Below are 20,092 nucleotides of genomic sequence, written 5' to 3'. Positions count from 1 at the left end.
AGAACTATTTAAACTCATTATTCAGCTGAATATAACTTTATATTTTACAAAAAAGATTTAAAAAATATTTTTTGTACGACATTATACTGTCAACTATGTTCATTATGATCCCAACTAATATTATAAATGCGAAAGTAACTCTGTCTGTCTGTCTGTCTGTCTGTCTGTCTGTTACGCTTTCCCGCTTAAACCTCGCAACCGATTTTGATGAAATTTGGCATAGAGATAGTTTGAGTCCCGGGAAAGAACATAGGATAGTTTTTATCCCGGTTTTTGAAACAGGGACGCGCGCGATAAAGTTTTTCTGTGACAGACAAAATTCCACGCGGGCGAAGCCGCGGGCGGAAAGCTAGTATGGTTATAAAATGAGGGGACCTTTCACTCAATCTCTGTGTCCCAACCGATTCTTGAACCTTAGACTGGGGCGGGATGATTCAATTCTTTAACCACTAATCCATAGAGTACCAAACTTAAATTACATCTCCATCACTGCTAACAACCAGAAAACAACAGCTACCCACTGCACAAATGTCAGCGCTTATCAGGGTTTCCGGGAGGGCGTCACTTCCGGTGGAAACGACATAACTGAGGGTAGATTAGCTAGATGTGGGTGTAATCTGACACTTTGCTAGTAGGGGCTAATATTTGTAAGGCGATTGCACATATACCTAGTTGCAATTTTGCTGCAAAAATAAACTGATTTATGTATGTCTACTGTTGGTTTTCTTAATAAAATAAGAAAACTAATAAAATAACTGTAGAACGACTGAACCGATGCGTTGGATTTGTCTCCGCCTCCAATTTCAGAATAGTTACTAAAATACCATTGGGTACAAAATTACAAAGAAACTAGTTTGGTTTGGAACTCCGCCATCTTCACACATGTCTATCTCTTTTAATAAATTCTTATGTTTCTGGTTTCAAATGAAGTTTTTTTTAAGTTATTATGGCATTCTTAAGTTCGCGGGACCAGCCAGTGTCAAATAAAAACTCTGAGGTTCAGGATTCTGCCTTCTACCTTCGGCCTAATTTATCATTTTCCATCAGTAGAGATTTAGGCCAAGAGCTTTCCCACTATGTAATGGTTTTAACCCTTTTTAGGGCCCAGCATATCAAAAAAATCTTCGCTTTTCGACCTTATGATAAACTAATAAGGTTCAAAGTCTAGTGGCTATTATGTTGCCAGTGCCCTGTAAAGTCTTAAGTTTAATGGACTTACAGTCATAGTAGAGGTTGCCGACGGAGGAGGTCAGCTTGGGAGTGCTCTGGCCGGACAGGGACGCCATCCTCTCACCCTGCACAGACAGACAAAACGATATTATTATACATAAATATGCTGTAAGCAAGACTGGGAATTTGGGGGTAATAGTCGTCGTTTGGTCTCTATGTTAGCCGGTAATTGTTGTACAAATGTAAAAGTATAGAAGTAGAAGATTGTAATAAAATACTGAAAACCACAGCTCTTTATAATTCAGTTAAGATGTCGAGCTTCTGCGTTATTTCAATCATAGTATTCTAAAGAAATAAAGTGGGTTTTTCTAAGACTTATATTAAGGGTAGTGATAAAACAAAGTAAAACAGGGGTATGATTTCAAATAGCAATATTTGTTTCTAAAACATGATCTAACGAGGTCTTAAATTAAATAGGTTTTTATAGCATAGGTACTAACTAATGGAAATTCTTCAGTTGTAGTATGTTATAACTTTATGAAAAGATGCACATTGTATGACTGTATGTTAGAAGAAAAATTATAACTCACTAACCAAACAGTTATGAAAACTAACTACCTACAAATAATTGGATAAATAATTGCTAGAAACAAAAGCATAACATGCAAAACCAAAAATCTAAAGTAAGAACACGTAATGAAACCTCAGTACATGCGCACAAAGGAATCACAAAATGGCGGACACAGAAAATCGATACGACACCAAGATGGCGGCTATGTTCAACTAACCAACTGTATGTGCTCAGCTATTTGCTTGCAGTATGAAAAAAAGCCGTCCAGGGTCAGTTTTGACATTACTTGCTATCGTCTATCTATTCTGTAAACAAAAAAAAACAGATAGTTAATTTTTTTATTTCATTACACAAAGAACGGCCATTTTTAAATGTCACTTTTTTCCACAGACTTTAACGTTCTTTTTTTCAAATGTTTAAAAAGATTCAATGAGAGTTAAATCATTCCATTTTAAATCTACTGCATATGCGTAAAAGACACAAAATTGCAATCACATGATACAATGTATGAAGAAGTATGAAAGTGAAAAAACATCTAAATCTATTTCTACAAAAGTTAATAATAAAATTGATACCAACCTTATAATAAACTGCTTAACAATTAAACAACAAATTGGTTAGACTAATTAATCTTTAGCACTACTTGTAGGATATATTTTTGGTAGAGAAACAGATGATTATGTGGCGATGGGGGTCGTTGATTAGATTTACTATGGAAAGGATACGTTCACGGATTTTAAGCGAACTGTATATGTTTTTCATATATGTAAGGAGATACTGAAGGCTTTTTAGAACAACTTTCAGCTAGCTGGGTCTAGCTTGGGAGGTTGGAGACTGACTGGGGTTTCAGCTACAGGGCTTCAGGTTCCGAGCTCCGCGCATGCGTTGTTTAAAGGTCGGAGGTAAAGGGGGGTTGAATTAGGTCGGGGGTGGGAGGTGGGAATGACCTATTTGCTATATCGACGTTCGGGCTTGCCTCTGGTAATGGCGAATGGAATCTTCCGGGGGCAGCACTGAGGCTTATAAAGAGATGGCCAACCCTTTACTGATATCGTAAAAGGGGCCTTATTCTTATTAGGACCTTCTTACTGAATACCTACTTCGTTTGGACGAATGGTTGAAACCAATATTACCTACTCGAATAGGTTCAATAGGTTCTTTTGCTGCTACATAAACCAAAAAATCTTCGAGATAGGTGGACTGATTTTGACAGGATTTTTACTGGCGAATAACTAATGTGTAGGTGTAATTAAGGTTACTTTTACAAGTACTACATTGTTTTGTAAAACGGCGGTTCAAATTACAGAGTAAGAAAAAACCTTATGAGAAAAAGATACTCTGAATTGATTATTTTTTGACAAGAAGGCATTTTACTTGCCTACATGGAATTTCTACTTAAAACTGTACCTACTATCTTATAACAAGAGGCTGCCAAAGGTGTCTAAGTTTGTTCAGCCACAACTCAGCACCAGCCGATATTATGAGGTCCTGAAGTGGTGGTAGGGCAAGTTATATTTGGATGACATAAGTGCCCTGAAAACTGCCTACCTTCTAATGAATAATTTTATACCTGCTGGAATGACACGGTGTAGGCAGTTCTCCCACTCAGTGGACCGACGATCTAGTAAAGGTCACGGAAGCACCTGAATGCGGGCAGCGCAGGACCCTCATTTTAGAAATCTTTGGGAAGGCCTTATTTCAGGTGAGTTGACGTCGTGTGAAATGAACGAACATTCGTAATTCCTGTAATAAATAATAATAATAATAAATACACTTTATTGCACACCAAAGATAAGAACAGAAAGAAAAGGAACACACAAGGTACAACTAGGTGGTCTTATCGCTATGAAGCGATCTCTTCCAGACAACCTATGGTGAGGACAGTTACTTAAAAAAATATGTAAATAATATATGTAAATATGAAAAAAATATAAATGTGTGACAGAAAGATGTAACGCCCCGAAGTGGAGGTAGGTCAAGGTATTTGCCACATGAATGCCCTGATAAGGGTCTACATGGATAATTTGAATTGGAGATAAATCAAAACCCGCCTCTGTGGTCTAGTGGTAAGAGCACCTGCTTCAGACGCAGAGGTCCCGGGTTCGATTCCCAGTGGGGGCAGATTTTTCTGTTCGGTTTGGTTGGTGGTAGGGCTTATTCTAAGCCCGCCTGGCTAGCTACCACCAGCTAAGTCTGTCGCCATAACAACAATGTTAACAGCATTATTGTGTTCCGGCAATTAGAGGTAAGATAGCCAGTTCCTCCGTGTTGAGGATTCCGGGTGAAGCTCGCTTCCACCTTCGGCCTGATCGTCACTTACCATCAGGTGAGATACAGGCTAAGAGCTTCCTCGTTGTGGATAAAAAAAAACTAACAACCCAGTATTGTTCAACGTTCAACGTTAATGTCATTGTTTAACGTGGCAATGATCGAAACTAATAACCGCCTTCCTCACAATCTGGACAGTTCATTGTAGGTCATCTATAAATGATTTGGACTGTGCCTAACCCATCCCTCAGCAAGGGTTGCAATGACGCACGTAGCATCCACCCACACAACCACATCGCCCACGTACAGCCCTCACCCACACACCCACGCTGAATGCTTGAACTTTGGCATTAATAAAGCTCCATCGCTTAAAAGCTTTCAGAGTGCAAGCTTTTGTGGGCGTGGAACGTCTAGATGCATTAAATACGTAGCTTGATGGTTCGTTATTGGTTTTTGAAAGTTTAAGCTCCTTATTACGAAAGCTGAAGCCTTGATTAGAACTAAAGTTCTAATAAAAAAAAACAACGTTTCTCTTTTTGTTTTGTTTTCCATCTTTAGATGGAAACGTAAGCACATGCCGTATCTTTCCGTTTTGTTATAGGTACAGTTACGCCCGTATTCACAGACATTACTATGAGGTCTCACAGTGACACACGAACCAATCACAGAGCTCTATTCAACGCTGTGCGTTCGATTTGCTGCTTCACTTAAGCAAGTATCGTTTGTGAGTACGAGCGTCAGTGACCAACTTCTGTCTAAAACAAAGTCAAAGACTTAAAAAATGATTAATTTATTTGAGAATATGACTACTCGTATGTTTGGTATAAATATTGGAATTCAACAAAAAGATTCAAGCTATTCTTGAAATTGAACCTAGTTTTGTGCTTCATTCTATTCAGTTAGTGATTGTGTTTTCAGCAGGGCGAAGTTTAATTTGATAGAGGTCTCTTTTACGTAATTTTTACTTTAAGATTTTCAAGGCTTATTAATCTGATGCAAATATTGTTATTACAAGCATTTAGTCATGATAATTTTCGTTTAATTTGAGGAACACTAAGGCGGAGTTGCTCCACCCAACTTTAACTTTAATTACAGTAACTGTAACGCTAACCGGTGTTTTTTGTATGAAGTTTGACAGACTTTTGACGTTTGTCAAAGTTAAAGTAAGATAGATGGTGCAACGCAGCCTAAGTGGCTGCATGAGACCTCGGAAACCATTGATTTCTAATGTGTCTCAATTCGCTGGTATTTGAAGGGATAATTTCCGATAAAAATCTATTCTTTTCTATCGCTAAAAGCCCAACCCGTGTAACATTCCAAAATTGCTCTCACGGCAAATCCCAACGTCACATATTTGTCACACGTCGACAAAACTGTCACATATTCGTTACAAACGAATCCATCAAAAAAGTTCGCGGCCCAAATCTGGGACTTACAAATCGCGACATTTCCACTGAGAGCGCTTTTCACCCCCCTTTCTACCCTCCTTGGGGTGAAATTCACCCCCGTGAAAGGCGTGGTTATTTTTCACCACGCCTACTGGGTGGTATTAATTAAATTAAATCGATGTTGCATCTGGAACACGAGTTGGTGGTTTGTATTCGTGTAAGCATATTTTAAGTGTACAATGCTGCAAATTGATGATGAAATTAGTAAGGTTTCTAAATTCAAATTCAATAATTTATTTGCTAGAATACCTACATAATTACATGCTCGTTTTACAAAGCAGATCTTATAGCTAATATGATTCCCATGTATTCAGCCTGCAAGCAGACGTACAAAAATTTTATCAGTCAGATTATTATTTAACATTACAATGTCACAAATCAAATTAATGTATTAATATTTCAGTTTAATAAATTCACAATGTCAAAAGTTAAATGTAGATGTCACAATAAAATTCATACACTATCTATTTAAGTTAAAATATTCGTCAATGCTATAAAAACCATGGCTCAGTTTTTTATCAATTTCTTCTTAAATACATTCCCTTCAAGTACTTTTAGTTCTTCAGGTAAATTGTTATATATTTCTATACACATATTATAAACATTTTTCTTATATATTACTTTGTGGCATTGGGGTTTAAATAATAGGAAAAGTACTTCAATAAATCTTTGGTACAAAACGAAGGTGAGGTCTATCATTCGTGCATGAAGACTATTCAGAACATTCGTTTGAAAAATAAATAAACAAGTAACTAAATAAAATTAATGTGTGGAAAAATCATTAAATAAATAAATGTTACTGTCATAAGTTGAATCCTTTATTTGCATTGTTATTGTTCTCCCATAAAAGTATTAACAGTTGTAATAACATTATGCTATTTGAAAGACTACTTGCGTATTTTCGAGACTATTGCAATATCTAATAAAACCTATGGAGGAGACAAATAGGCCTTGAATTCAAATTCAATAAGAATATTTTGGATTAGCCATGTGCTTATTTTTTTTTCGTAATTTTAATGGTAGGTCTGAGGCCAAGCTACTCATATAAACCTAAGGTAACCTGCCGTTTGACTTATCCATTTTGGGACATCCTGTATCTCTCTGGCCACTACTGGTCTGATCCACAAAATATTTCACTAATAACATCACCGGCAAGTAGGTAAGCGGTACTACTTTTATATGTCATGTATAATTTGTTCTCTATTGTTGTTATGGGGTTTTATTAATTAGATAATCTTCGCTTGCTTGTTTATTGCAATCTTACACATGCAAAATATAATTAGTACAACGGAGCACACCAAAACAAAACTTTTCAGTCGGCAATTTTTCCACAGAGTGACCATAGACATAGAGCTAGCTTTTTTTAAACTCTAAACCATAAAATAAATGTTTAGTGTTGTCATTACTCAACATTCTCTATATTCAAATTTTCTTTGGGGCACAAAAACGCCTACGGGACAATTTTCCAGTCAAATATTTTGAATGTACAACATAATATATTTATAAAGCTGAAAATAAGGTATTTCAAACAGCGAGATAGCAAGCACGGCGCCGTCAGATAAAAGCTAAAAGGTTACTCGGAAACCCGCAGATAAGACTTATCTAAAGCTTTCAGATTTCCACAGAGTATTTCACGCACAGATTGTGTACTGAATTCCATTTAAATTGTTATTTTCCTGTGCTAATAATCGAAGAAAGTAATTTAAAAAGGGGCGACGAACAGGTTAAAAAAAGGTATTTTTTTTATCTTTAAGACCGAAAAAAAGTATTTTTTGCAAGGGCCGTGGACTTGTCCAATTTTACTTTCTATGAGCTTTCAAAATGTGACTCTACATACCGACTACATTATGGAAATGGGGTCTATGACATTTATTCGCATAATCGAGTGATAATTTATTGACTTTCAAAGTAACTAAGAGTAGTCGCACACCGTTGATTTTTCGTCGGCCGATAGTTTAGTCGGGCAGTTGATCAGTATGGGCATGTATGGGAGTGCGCACACTACGCCGATTCGATTTGGCCGATTTTTCATACAATTTGAAATCGGGCACAACTATCGGCCAACTAAAAATCAACGGTGTGCGCCTACGTTAAAATGAATTAACATTTTAGTTAAAAATTATTCTTATTTTTTAATATTCGTAGGTATGCAGGCCTCATTTAGGACACTTATAACTTGCTTCGGGATACCAACACTTATCTACTAGGTACTCTCGATAATATATCATTTGTTGTTGAGATACATTTTCAGGGCGAGACGGAAGTGTTTTAAAGAAGTTGGTCTTGTCTGTTTTTTAAAGTATTGGTTACCAAAGTGACTTGGTATTGGTTGGTGTGAACTACCCAATTTGTTTTGCAAAAAGCCAAATTTAAAAAGGTGTAGTTTCGTTATTTAGGTTCTGCAGCTCCATTGGTCTGTATTAAGTGATTGTGGACAGTAGCAGACCACTATCGGGCTAGATAGGTTTTGGCGGTCATCCGATATGGCGTCTCGTATGGTGAGTTAAATATTTAGTTTAATATTTAATTTATGTAAGTTAAATAACTAAATAGTTCTAAAATTCAGGAAAGACGCTCTGTTTTTATGTTTATTTTATAAAAAAACATAAAACTCATTTATTTTTGCAAATAGGCTTTTAAAAAGCACTTTTACACACTGCTTCTGGACAATAAATGGGCCAGTGCCTAAAATACTAAAAGAAGCAGCGCAAGAAACTCAGTCACTATTGTCAGCCTGTCTTTAATTGACATGAAAGATTAACTAAGTCTAGTTATTATTTTTATTTGTTTATTTGGATAACCAGAAAAACCGGATTTGGAGTTGTAGCATACTGAGTAGTAATACCTACTGATGTAGTATACGAGTTTCTCTTCTAATTGATTGTAACTATTTTCTAATCATGTACCGTAAAAAATATAATAATGACAATGTTAATCTTTCAGCTAAACAAAGCACAATTATCTAACTTACTTTTTAAACTTGAAATTAATTACTGATTTTAAATAAACTTCGGCTAATAAAAGTAATTTATTACGAGTTGGTGGAAGAAAATTAATTAAGATCGTAAACTTTATGAAATCCGTTTTGCTTTCGGCCGCGTATCTAAACCACCATCTGCGCTATCGGATCATGAAGTTGTAACGTGTTTTTGGGTCATCTATAACAGTAATAATCCTACTAATATTATTAATACGAAAGTTTGTATGCATGTGTGTTTGTTATTCTTTCACGCAAAAACTACTGAACGGATTTTGATAAAACTTTAAATCATTATTGTTTATGTTACATTGTATCGAAATAACTTAAAGGCTATAATTTATAATGATCTGTGACAAATTTAATTTCAGCCGTGGGCAAAAGCTAGGTTAAGTATATATTTTGTCTATTTTTTACATGTGAAAGCTCTAAAAACGCAAGAAAATGACTTTAATAAATATATTTTCAACTTGTAATTCGTATAAAGAACTAAATACTTATAAAAAAATAAAGAAGTCCCCACCGATTCCACGTATGCATTAAATTAACACGAATTCATTTATTATATTATAATCTTTTGTTAAACAAAGTAAATAAAATCAAATCAAATATCCTTACGCTTCTATTCCCAAACTAAGCAAAGCTTGTACTATGCGTACAGACAATCACTTGATAAAACTTTCTGATACTTAGACCAAAATCCTCCTAAACGGAACTCCGTATCTAATTAGTTAAATAAATCCATTATCTAAAAGCTTGAAATCTCAACGTAATTTACAATATTAGCAGTATTACTGGTATTTGCTCATATTTTCAACTAAATCTACAAATTACATTCCATCTCCACCCCCACCCACCCCCCTTAGAAAAGGACGTGCAGAGCGAGACAGCAACAGCTCGGTATTGATCTGACCGGAGGCTTTGTACATAGATACCTACTTTTGTATATAACTACGTTTGGAATTGTACATAGAAACTCAATTATGTGTTTCAAAGCGATATAGGTACGCTGAAATATGGCCTGGAGCAATTTCTGCTATTACAAGAATGGTTTTGATAAATGATCATGATTTATTTGAAAAAGGGTACATTTTGATCGTTATGCAGCCTTTTCAGTCATCTTAGAATTCAATGGAAATGGGAATGAATGATGAATGAATATTATGAATTTCAACATTCATAACTTTTCCAATGATGTAGGAAAGCTGGGTCATTTTCGTTGTGATACTTAATTTACATTTTTATTTGATTTGAAATCAATATATTTGGGTCAGTTGATTGTGATAGACAGAACCTACAAATGACGTTAAACGTAAGTATTTTCATACCAGCTCTATCTAGAAGGAAACAGTGAAAATATTTTGACAGCTCATAAAAAGCGATCCATAATAAATGTACAGTTTTTATCGCCATAAAATCAATTAGGTATGAGGACGTAGTATAGTTAAAAGTTGTTTTTCATTATTATTTAAGGTATTAAGTCAATAATATTATGTTAATCTCTCTTTATATTTTAAGTTGTGATTTTAAGCTTGAGAGAATGCTCAATCTCTACTTAAATATTGATATGAATTTAAACCTATTTTCGTTTCTGAAAATGAGCACGCTCGAATTAAAAATCTCAATTCAAAATTGGGGGACTGATACTTAATTTAATTCGTTATAAAGACACGCATACTCAGTAAATAACAAAATACCTATTCCACCATCTTTATAGCCTACAAGCCAAGGTGATAATACTTCTTCTTAGATAGCAAAACTTTTATATCTCCCGAGGGGGAAATGACAGACGACGTTTCGAACTTTGCCAATTTTTATCGAAAAGTTTTCATCTGGCTGGATTTGAGGATAGACGATGGCAAAATAGATAATGATGCTGAAGAGAAATGAAAAAGTTTTTCTCTTCTAAAATAACAAGTTTTAAAGTAGATTCTGTTGTCGTTCAGTCTAGCGTAATTTTCGTTTGTCACAGAAAGTCTTATTGTGCTTGAAACTAACAAAATGGTTGATTTCTTACCTAATTTAGGTTAACAAAGTATATGAAATGAATCAGCTGTTTCTCTTGGTCGTGCCATAACTTGAAAATTACCTACTAAATTGCCAGAGTTATGAATTCGTATTTATTAATATTAGTACACGCGTAGGTACTAATAAAGAGCAATACAATGCGTCGACCACACAGCTCAAGCTCACAATTAATGAGCCATTGAAGTACGTTTAGTTTTAAATCATCATTTCAGCCATAGAACATTCCCACAACGACTATTTCTAAACAAAAATCGAAGTTTATAGCAACTGAAAACTATACATTTGGTTTTCAGGGCATAAAGTCTTTAGTCCTGAAATGATTGGTATCATCTACTTATCCATTTGCGAGTCAAAATAAAAAGAAAAAATATTTTATTTTATTTTATTTTATTTGTTTAACAATGTTTAATATGTCAAAAATAATAATATTATATGTCAATTTGTCAAAAGTTGCTACAAAAATGTAACAGAATCGAACGACCTGCTGAAACAATACGCGTTAGTTAATTACAATTTCGTTATGGTTATTACTAATCTCTGAGTAACGAGAGTTACAGCATTTTTTTATTAGAAGGCAAGGACGATGGAAAAGAAGGTAAAACTATGGTATTTTGTATAGTTGAGTCTAATTTCTATGAAATGGTGAGAGCGCATTTTAGTCAGTTACTGGTTGGTGCTCCATATAAGGTAGAGTTAGGGCCAGTTGCTACGAAGACATCCCGTTTTTTTCAGGAACTGTTTTGTAGGATCCTGTTTTATACATACGTTCAGACGAACATCCCCTTTGCAGTGTCCCGCAAAAAAAATTCGTTTGAATTTGCATTCGGATTTCAAACACAAGTGTGTTCACATGACAGTCCAGTTTGCGGGAACGAACTCTTTACTTGTAAGAAAGGAGAAAACTTCTAACTTGCCTCTTTGAAAACAACATATCCACTAAATCTACATAAATTCATATCTTTACCCTTTTCCTGAAGGCTGTACTTCGCGAATATCACCAAGTTGGAAGTGTGATATGGGGCATACAGCTCGAGGGGCTGCCAAACTTGTCCCGAGCCAAAGTTTCCACATATGCCTCGAATTATGTACAAATATGTTCTGTTCCCCAGATAATCTAGATACTAATATTATAAAGCTGAAGAATTTGTTTGTTTGTTTCCTTGAACACGTTTTAATATTAGGAACTACTGGTCCGACTTAAAAAAATGTTTTTATTTGATAGCCCATTTGGACAAAGCAGGACTGGTAGTTACGGAAATCCTTGGGGTTATATCTTTGTTCAGTAATGGACGTCATCTGGCTGAAACGAACGAACGAAGCCCATTTATCGAGGAAGGCTTTAGGTGGCTTTAGGCTATATAACATCACTCTACAGCCAATAGGGGCGGAGCAGTAAAGAAAATGTTACAAAAACGGGAATCATTATTCGAACTATTTTCACGCGTATGAAGTCGCGGGCACAGTTATAAAGGATATAGAGCACGGTGGTGGGTAGATTCTGATATGCAATTACAATATTGTACGCCACAGTTATCCCTCTACCATGACAGTCCAGTTAAAAAAACTCAATAAAACTCAATAAAACTCATTTATTTCTGTAAATAGGCTTAAAAAAAGCACTTTTACACGTCCCAGTATTAACCCTACCACTGCTTCAGGACAATAAATGGGCCAGTGCTGAGAAGAAGCAGCGCAAGAAACTCAGTCACTATTGTCAGCCTCTTTTTCAAAGGTTTACATGCTTTAAAATGTACAAAGTTATAAATATTTATGCGAGCTAGGCAGTAACGTATCCCAAACATTTTTATCTTTTAAATAATCATCGACTTTATAGTAGCCCTTTTTCATTAAGGTACTTTTAATATGTGCTTTGAATTTATGAATGGGTAGTTCTACAACAGTTTGTGGTAATTTATTAAAGAATTTAATACATTTTCCCATAAATGAATTACCAATCTTATGCAATCTGAAATTTGGAACGGCAAGTTTATTTTTGTTTCTTGTATTAAAGTTATGCAAATCGCTCTTTTTCGTGAATTGCTCTATATTTTTGCGGACATATAAGTTTTTCGGAATCCAGTAATGCAGGATCCCATAAAAGTAGACTAGTCGTGTGGGTGGACACACAAGTGTGTGTTTGATATTCGAATTACAAAGAATAGATCGGATTTTTGCGGAACACTGCGGATAATCCAAACGGAATGTTCATTAAAACAAGTAAGTAACTTACCATCAGGTGAGATACAGGCCAAGAGCTTCCTCGTTGTGGATAAAAAAAAAAAAAAAGTAAGTATACTACAAAACGCGATCCTGCAAAAAAATAGTTTCTGCAAAAAAAAAACGGGATGTCTTCGTGGGAAAGAGCTATAATTAAGGAATTATCTTTCAGCATTTTGTACTACCTTGGCAGTCAGCCGAGCTTTAAAAATTCATCCTGTGTACTGTGAATTCATGCCTTTTAACAAAGAGAAGATTATTTCTGATTTACCCGAGCTACCTGCAAAGTAGGCCGGCAGTAAATTAAAAATAAATCTTGGCTTCCTCAAATAAGCCTAATTGCTCCCCAGAAAGCAAACTCCTTTATCTTTTGACGTTAAGACAGCCGCCATTTTAGAACAAATATTTTTAATCTACGTTTTCCACAGATGGCAGCGTTCAAACTTTTAACGGTGGGCGTGGTCATAGGGATGGCACTCGCCGACCAATCGAGTCGGAGCCTCGAGCAAATCGAGGACGGGGATGGAAAGAGAGAGATAGCTACCCCCGAGGTGGTGTTACAACTGAAGTATGATAGAGGGGAACTGAATAGGATATATCTGGCTCAGTTCCGAAAAGGGAACGGGGTCTGGACGCCGTCAGTGAGCGCCCGGAACAACCTTTGTGCGGACCTGTGTCACGCAGGTCGGTCTTTTTTGTTTCGTTTTTTTTTTTGGTTTTGTAGTGCTGTGCTGTGTTTTTAAGTCGGTTTTTGTGGTTCATTTTGGTGGAAACAGAAAATTAAATGGTGAACATACAGGAGGAGTGTCTCAGGTAAGCATTTGTTTTTTTGGTCATAAAATCATTTTGTAATATGAAAATTGTTCTTCCACATACACATTTTTTTTTATTCTGTGTTTCTAGATTAATTATTTTCTCTGTATTTTATTTGTTAAATATTTATTTTCTGAGTAAAGCAAATAGTTAAAAGCCTGTTTTAATACAAGATACTGTTCAACATTTCGATATTGCGGAATGTTTCCACTTTTTATTAATTCTTATTAATTCCATTCGTTGCTATTAATCGTATAACAACACTGGCTTAAATTAATGTCTAATATTGTTTATTTATAAATAACGAAAAAAAAAGAGATCAAGGTTTTAAATTGATCAAACAATTTTTTTATATTTGATAATACAGCAAAATTTCACAAATCTTATTTTGGCTTAACTTAATTTCTTATTAGCTAGACCAAAAATATGATTTTATCAATATTATCAATTACTAAAACACTAAAACAATCAATTTGAATAGAGTTAAGTGCTGCTATTTATTGTCAAAAATACTATGTCTGTCTATGTTTAAATTGAGATTTGTTCCGAAAATGTACCTGATAAGTAATTTGAATATTAGGAACCCACCAAAAACACTTCCATGTAAAATATTTCCAACACGAGACCACAATAATATTAGAATTAGAAGCTTGGCTCTTGGCTCTACATTTGAAAATGCTAGTAATAATATGACTAGCATTTAAAATGCAGAGCCAAGAGCCAAGCTTCTAATTCTACACGTCATAACTTAACAAACTCTACATTTTAGTCAAAATATGGTTTTATGGGATAAGTTTTTTTAAATAAATAAACATCCTTGGACATTTTACACTGCGCCGCTCGTCCCAAACTAAGCAAAGCTTGTACTATGGGTACTAGACAACGGATATAAACATAAGTACTTAAATAATTGTTGCATGCACCATAAAAAAATACTTTACTTTATTTTAAATTTTTTTACTTTATTTTACATTACTGGGAATATGCCCAGTCCTTGGCCGGCTTAATAAAACTCATATTATTTTTGGAAGTAGGCTTTTAAAAGGCTCTTTTACATGTCCCAGTATTAACCCTACCGCTGCTTCGGGACAATAAATGGCCCAGTGCAGCAGTGCTGAGAAGAAGTAGCGCAAGAAACTCACGTCACTATTGTCAGCCTCTTTTTCAAGGGTTTACAGTTTTTAAAATACATATCATAGGTACGGTTATAAATATTGATACAAGCTAGGCGATTAAACATCTTGACAATTTTTAACTGACAGTAAGGTTGGCCACTTACCTGCCGAAACTACTTTTAAATGACCTTAATGTACCTATTGTGTTTAGATGGACATGTTATAACAAATGAAGATGATAAAATCATCTTACAATGTGTACAGTTGGGGTGAGATTTGTCCCTGTAAGTAATTCATTTAAAGAAACCAACAGTGACACATTAGTATTTTTAGTTACAAGAATTAGACTCATAGTTACAGGTTTCCCTCATTATAAAAGTACATTGTTGTTCGAAAATATATGAGTAAAAGAAGTTTAAAAATTAAAAAGTAACATATAAGCAATTCATTGCGAATAACAAGCCCGAACAAAGCACTTCAAAGAAAGCAATGTAATAGGACATCTAGCTTACCTTACTTCATCCCACAGGGCTAGGAGGCTCCGCCTGCGGCCCGACCTGCCAAGACCTGATGCCGGTAGGCCTGCAGTCGGCCCTGAGCGGCGCCAACGAGACGGAGGCCACGTACGGGGAGCCCCGGGTCGAGGTGTGCCCTGCCCTGTGCGACAACATGCTAGGTTAGTACGAGTACACCATGTAGCTATCACGTGAGACAATGTCAGCAGGCGGCCTGACATGCTAAGGTCTGACGCTTGTTCCCAACGAGTCATACCCAAGTGAGTAACCTTGTTACTTGTTGGGAAAAAATATCTTAAAATTCCCATCCAATCAGCAGCCAGCTATACCGAGGCCACGGAGAGCCGAGGGTCGACGTGTGCCCAAAACTTGTAGGTATCATGTATAACGGGACTATTCCCACCTCTCGTTCCCACCGCTGCAACTCCTGTGTAGCCAGGATCTACAGCTTGACAGTAAAAACCCAACCAGTGAAGGTCAAGTTTGTCTCGGGGGAAAGTTAAACTGTCATTGGACCCGCAACGAAATTAATCAGAAGAACATAGCTCGAAGATAAGGTCCGACTTCTTACAAAGCTGACGACAGGAGACAAGCAAAGGTTGAGTAACCTTTAAGAAAAGTGGTCGGTATCATGTATGTGAGATAGCAGGTGGCCTGATGCTAAGGCCTGATGCCGGTAGGCCTGCAGTCGGCCCTGAGCGGCGCCAACGAGACGGAGGCCACGTAAGGGGAGCCCCGAGTCGAGGTGTGCCCTGCCCTGTGTGACAACATGCTAGGTTAGTACACCATGTAGCTATCATGTGAGATTGTCAGCAGGCGGCCCGACATGCTAAGGTCTGACGCTTGTTCCCAACGAGTCGTAGCCAAATGAGTATCCCTGTTACTTGTTGGGAGAAAATATCTAAAAATTCCCATCCAATCAGCAGCCAGCTATACCGAGGCCACGGAGAGCCGAGGGTCGACGTGTGCCCAAAACTTGTAGGTATCATGTATAACGGAACTATTCCCACCTCTCGTTCTCACCGCTGCAACTCCTGTGTAGCCAGGATCTACAGCTTGACCGCCAATAACCCGACTAGTGAAGGTCAAGTTTGTCCCGGGGGAAAGTTAACTGTCATTGGACCCGCAACAAAATTAATCAGAAGAGCATAGGAGCTCGAAGATGAGGTTCGACTTCCTTCCATTACAAAGCGGATGACAGGTGACAAAGGTTTAGTAACCTTTAAGAAAAGAGGTAGGTATCATGTATGTAAGATATTGTCAGCAGCAGCAGCTGGCCCGATGCTAAGACCTGATGCTGGTAGGCCTCCAGTCGGCTCTGAGCGGCTCTGCCCTGTGCGACAACATGCTAGGTTAGTAGACTACACACTAACGGAACCCTCATTCATTCAGGTACATTACACTGGACTAGTACCGAGGGCTCCATAATAAACGGGGGCCCTGCCAACTCTTAAAAAAACTCTATTATTTACTTCTGAATGCTAAATAGTTGTCCTGCCATTTTCATTTATAGTGATTGTAAAGAAATACAAGGAGGAAAATGATTCACAAATATTTTTTTCTATCTCGTATCTCGTTTCCTCTATTTAATAGCTGCATAATTCTATAATTTTGCATATCTACTGTTAAATCCTTTTTTGAATCCCAGTGATCCATAAATGTTTTGGACCCCCGGTAGGTTAAAAAGGTATTTTGTGAGATATATTTGCATTAATCTCGATCGTTTTTGTGACTGCAGTTACGAAGATAATTTTCAGCAAAGGTCCTCACAGGAAAATGTCACAAAAAACAGGTTCCACCGTTTCTGCACTGCTACAATTCACCAGTGTTTTTGCTCCTATCTCGTGTCATTTCTACTTCATCCTATTTTTTCCCAGGCTACCCACTGTGCAGCTGCCAGGCGAAGGCCCAGGAACAGGACGTGGACTGGGGCGCCATCTGCCACTCCTTCTGCGTTTCCGACAACTACGTGCTTAGTGGTAAGCTTTAGCAGTTCTTTCACTGTAGATAACTACGAACATATTTTATACGGGACTATTCCCACCTCTCGTTCCCACCGCTGGAACTCCTGTGTAGCCAGGATCTACAGCTTGACCGGCAATAAAAACCCAACCAGACCAGTGAAGGTCAAGTTTGTCCCGGAGGAAAGTTAAACTGTCATTGGACCCGCAACGAAATAAATCAGAAGAACTTAGAAGGAGTTCGAAGTTAAAGTTTAGTTCAACAAAAGTTTTGTAACTTTTATGAAAAGATATGCACCACAGACAATAATATCAATTGGACATGTGACTATTCAGAGGTGTGATTATTTATAAGTGATCAAAGGAAACCGAAATAAATTGAACTAGAGTCCACTTTGATCACCCAGGTCATCTTATCCATGGGTGATCAAAGGACACCAAATTGTCGCTTGGAATAGACCGTTCTTTCACTCCCCCCTTATTCCAGGCTGCCCCCCCTGCGAGAAGAACACAGCACTACCCCACCTGATGTCAGCTCGAGTCCTGAACACGGCTGAAGGATGGTCAGCTTGGTGCAACGCTCAGTGCAGGCAGGGCCACGGAGGCGCCGCCTGCAATTGCGACCGTGCTCCTATATAATAGGGTTTTGATTTGCTTGTCGACGATGAACGTATTTAATTTTTTAAATGCATTTTGATTTTTTTACTGTAGTTTAAGCTGCCTGCCTTATAAAGCCCCGATGTTTTGGGTGAAGGTTAAGGTACTATTGATTTTTAGATCTTAAGAAGTAATATTTATTGCTTCCTCAAAATTTTAACTAATAATCAAATTGAAAAAATTAATACACTTCCTGAATAATTAAATAATCTCTGACTTCAATTTTATTCAACTGAAAAGCTTTTTTTAACTAAATAACTTGTACTTTTCAATCGCTCTGGAAGTATTTAGTATTTTGGTTTTAATATAATATTTATTCATAATTTAATCAAGTGTATCTACCTATGCATAGATGAGTGTGAACTAATAATAAAAGTATACCACTAATATTAATATTATTTTATAAGTTATTATGTAATAATCAAACATTATAGACGTAAGAAATGTACATGGCTTGCATGTAGATAATCTTCAGTACATTTTAATGTTGTACTTATTTAGCAATTAAATATAATAAATATAAGGTAATGTATAAGAAAAATAAAAGCTCTGTGCGAACGACAATATATAAACATGTAATTGTAAAATATCTAAATTATAACCATCGGTATAAGTAAATGTAAACGTATATTATGTTTCACAAATGTATCTTAGATGTTATTCATTTATAGTTTAGTTATATTTCATTTATTAAACTTATACTTTCATTTATTTGATTTTATTTTATTTTCCTTTCAATTTTCGCCTACCAACCAGTCAATTATTACTATTAGTTTCGACTCCCTAAATTTTTCAATTTTAACATGATCAAGTGGTTAAAAACATAGTAAAAGTGTATTATGTCGTTGTGTGTAGTTTCGGTGTTTCTGTGTACTAAACCAGCATTTATATAGCTTTATAGATGTAAAGTATAATCATAAATGTAAGATTTGTATCCAAATATAATAGTGATAAGTTATTTTTTACATTCCGTTTATTATTTTTTTTCCTTTTTTTTTGTTTTTTTTTATTTAACCTCATTTTATTTATTTGGTTTTAGGAACATTAAAAATATTTTTAGGTTTTGGTTGCATATGTCTTCAATTTAATGGGGTAAGTTTGGTTCTAAAAAATGGTCTTCCTGTAACTATACTGTACTGTATCGTGTAAGTGAGAGAATTATATTTTTTTAATATATTTTGAGAAGAATGAGTGTGTGTGAGACTTATGTATGAATGTTTTAAAGTGGTTATAAAGTACCTATGCTTTGAATATTATAGGTATTCGCGTATCAATGTTACTGATAAATGACACCAGAATTGTGGTAGAACAAGAACAAGTGCGAGGAAAAATACTACAACTACTTAACGATGTTCTGTGTCTTCTGAGACTTCGCTAGAGGTCTGTAAGGCTAGCACGAAAAACTTTCGAGTTCGAATCTTTTGCGTATTCCAATCGCCATCAAAAGGTTTAGCACGAAAACTACAACAGCGCCCTTGTGAACGTGTCGTAAAGAGAACTTATTATGAGAAATGGTTGCAGGAAATATATTTTGAAAATCATAATTGTCACGTTATCGTTTAATTCGAAGGCTGAGTATCGAATTTTTTCGAATACGGAAACTATTCGAAGACGAAAGTTGTTCATGCTAGAGGTAGTGTGTCTTCTGACACTTCGCTAGAGGTCAGTCATCCTAAGGTAGAGTCTGGTAGACCTAGCAATGACAATAAAACAAGGACAACAAAAATCAATGGCAATAAAGTGTATAAGATCGAGGTAAAGCAGCATGATCTTGAGAGTTGGTATGAAATTATTTTCGACCAACGAACAAACTTGACCGATTCAAGCAAACCTATATTTTCATTTGAAAGTGGAAATACCTCCTTCAAAATTGTTCCTCTGTATCACCCGCAATAGGATTTTAAAATAAGTTTCATAATTTTTTTTCCCAATTTTATACCACCAAGGGCCCTCGCCCACGGTGACTTTTCGACAGCATCACTATAGCGCTATTAACGCGCGTTAGTCGCATTTGTAACGCACTACAGAAGTGATGCCAACGCGCTACGAACGCGCAACAGCAGCGCGACTGCATCGCTACAAAAAGTCGCCGTGTGCGAGGGCCCTAAATGATAATGTGACTGCATCTGTTTCGTTTTATATGATTTCCAATATATTCTTGTATGAATGTGTGAGTGATCGAGTTGAATGTAGAACTTTAGAGTTAGGTCAACCAAGAATTATCGCAACAAACAATATCACGAAAGTCTTCCATTAGATAAGGTTTCGTATGTATAAATAATATAAATTTAGGTAAGTTTAATAAGTATAAATATGTTAGTTCAACTAAATAACGTTATAAAATCGTGTAAA

The 20,092-nt window shown here is 36.2% G+C and overlaps 2 protein-coding genes across 2 annotated transcripts in view; one reads left to right on the top strand and one right to left on the bottom strand.

Moving 5' to 3' along the window:
• Window positions 1–3,387, bottom strand: part of Gad1 (glutamate decarboxylase) — a 53,361-nt gene extending 49,974 nt beyond the window's left edge. The window contains exons 1-3 of the mRNA XM_028308977.1: window positions 3,312–3,387; window positions 1,959–2,046; window positions 1,220–1,295 (exon numbers count right to left, since the gene is read on the bottom strand). Coding sequence (XP_028164778.1) covers window positions 1,220–1,295; window positions 1,959–2,024 — 142 coding nt within the window. The 5' untranslated portion in view covers window positions 2,025–2,046; window positions 3,312–3,387. The remainder of the gene's footprint in view (window positions 1–1,219; window positions 1,296–1,958; window positions 2,047–3,311) is intronic.
• A 4,500-nt stretch (window positions 3,388–7,887) lies between these two features.
• On the top strand, window positions 7,888–18,451 carry LOC114355927 (uncharacterized). Its single transcript, XM_028308976.1, has 5 exons — window positions 7,888–7,955; window positions 13,108–13,363; window positions 15,137–15,283; window positions 17,000–17,101; window positions 17,571–18,451. Exons 1-5 carry the CDS (start codon window positions 7,941–7,943, stop codon window positions 17,720–17,722), a joined length of 672 nt encoding a protein of 223 aa, XP_028164777.1. The 5' UTR covers window positions 7,888–7,940; the 3' UTR covers window positions 17,723–18,451.
• Window positions 18,452–20,092: the final 1,641 nt, after the last annotated feature.

The sequence above is a fragment of the Ostrinia furnacalis genome, unplaced genomic scaffold (genome assembly GCF_004193835.3).
Source record: "Ostrinia furnacalis isolate ACB-3 unplaced genomic scaffold, ASM419383v2 OfSCF2576, whole genome shotgun sequence".
NCBI lineage: Eukaryota > Metazoa > Arthropoda > Insecta > Lepidoptera > Crambidae > Ostrinia > Ostrinia furnacalis.
Note: the sequence above shows the minus strand (reverse complement) of the source record. Positions and strands in the feature narration are given on the sequence as shown.

Coding starts and splice junctions, on each gene's coding strand:
- LOC114355927 (XM_028308976.1), top strand. Junction 13,364..15,136: donor TGCGGACCTGTGTCACGCAG/GTCGGTCTTTTT, acceptor TTCATCCCACAG/GGCTAGGAGGCTCCGCCTGC. Junction 15,284..16,999: donor CCTGTGCGACAACATGCTAG/GTTAGTACGAGT, acceptor ATTTTTTCCCAG/GCTACCCACTGTGCAGCTGC.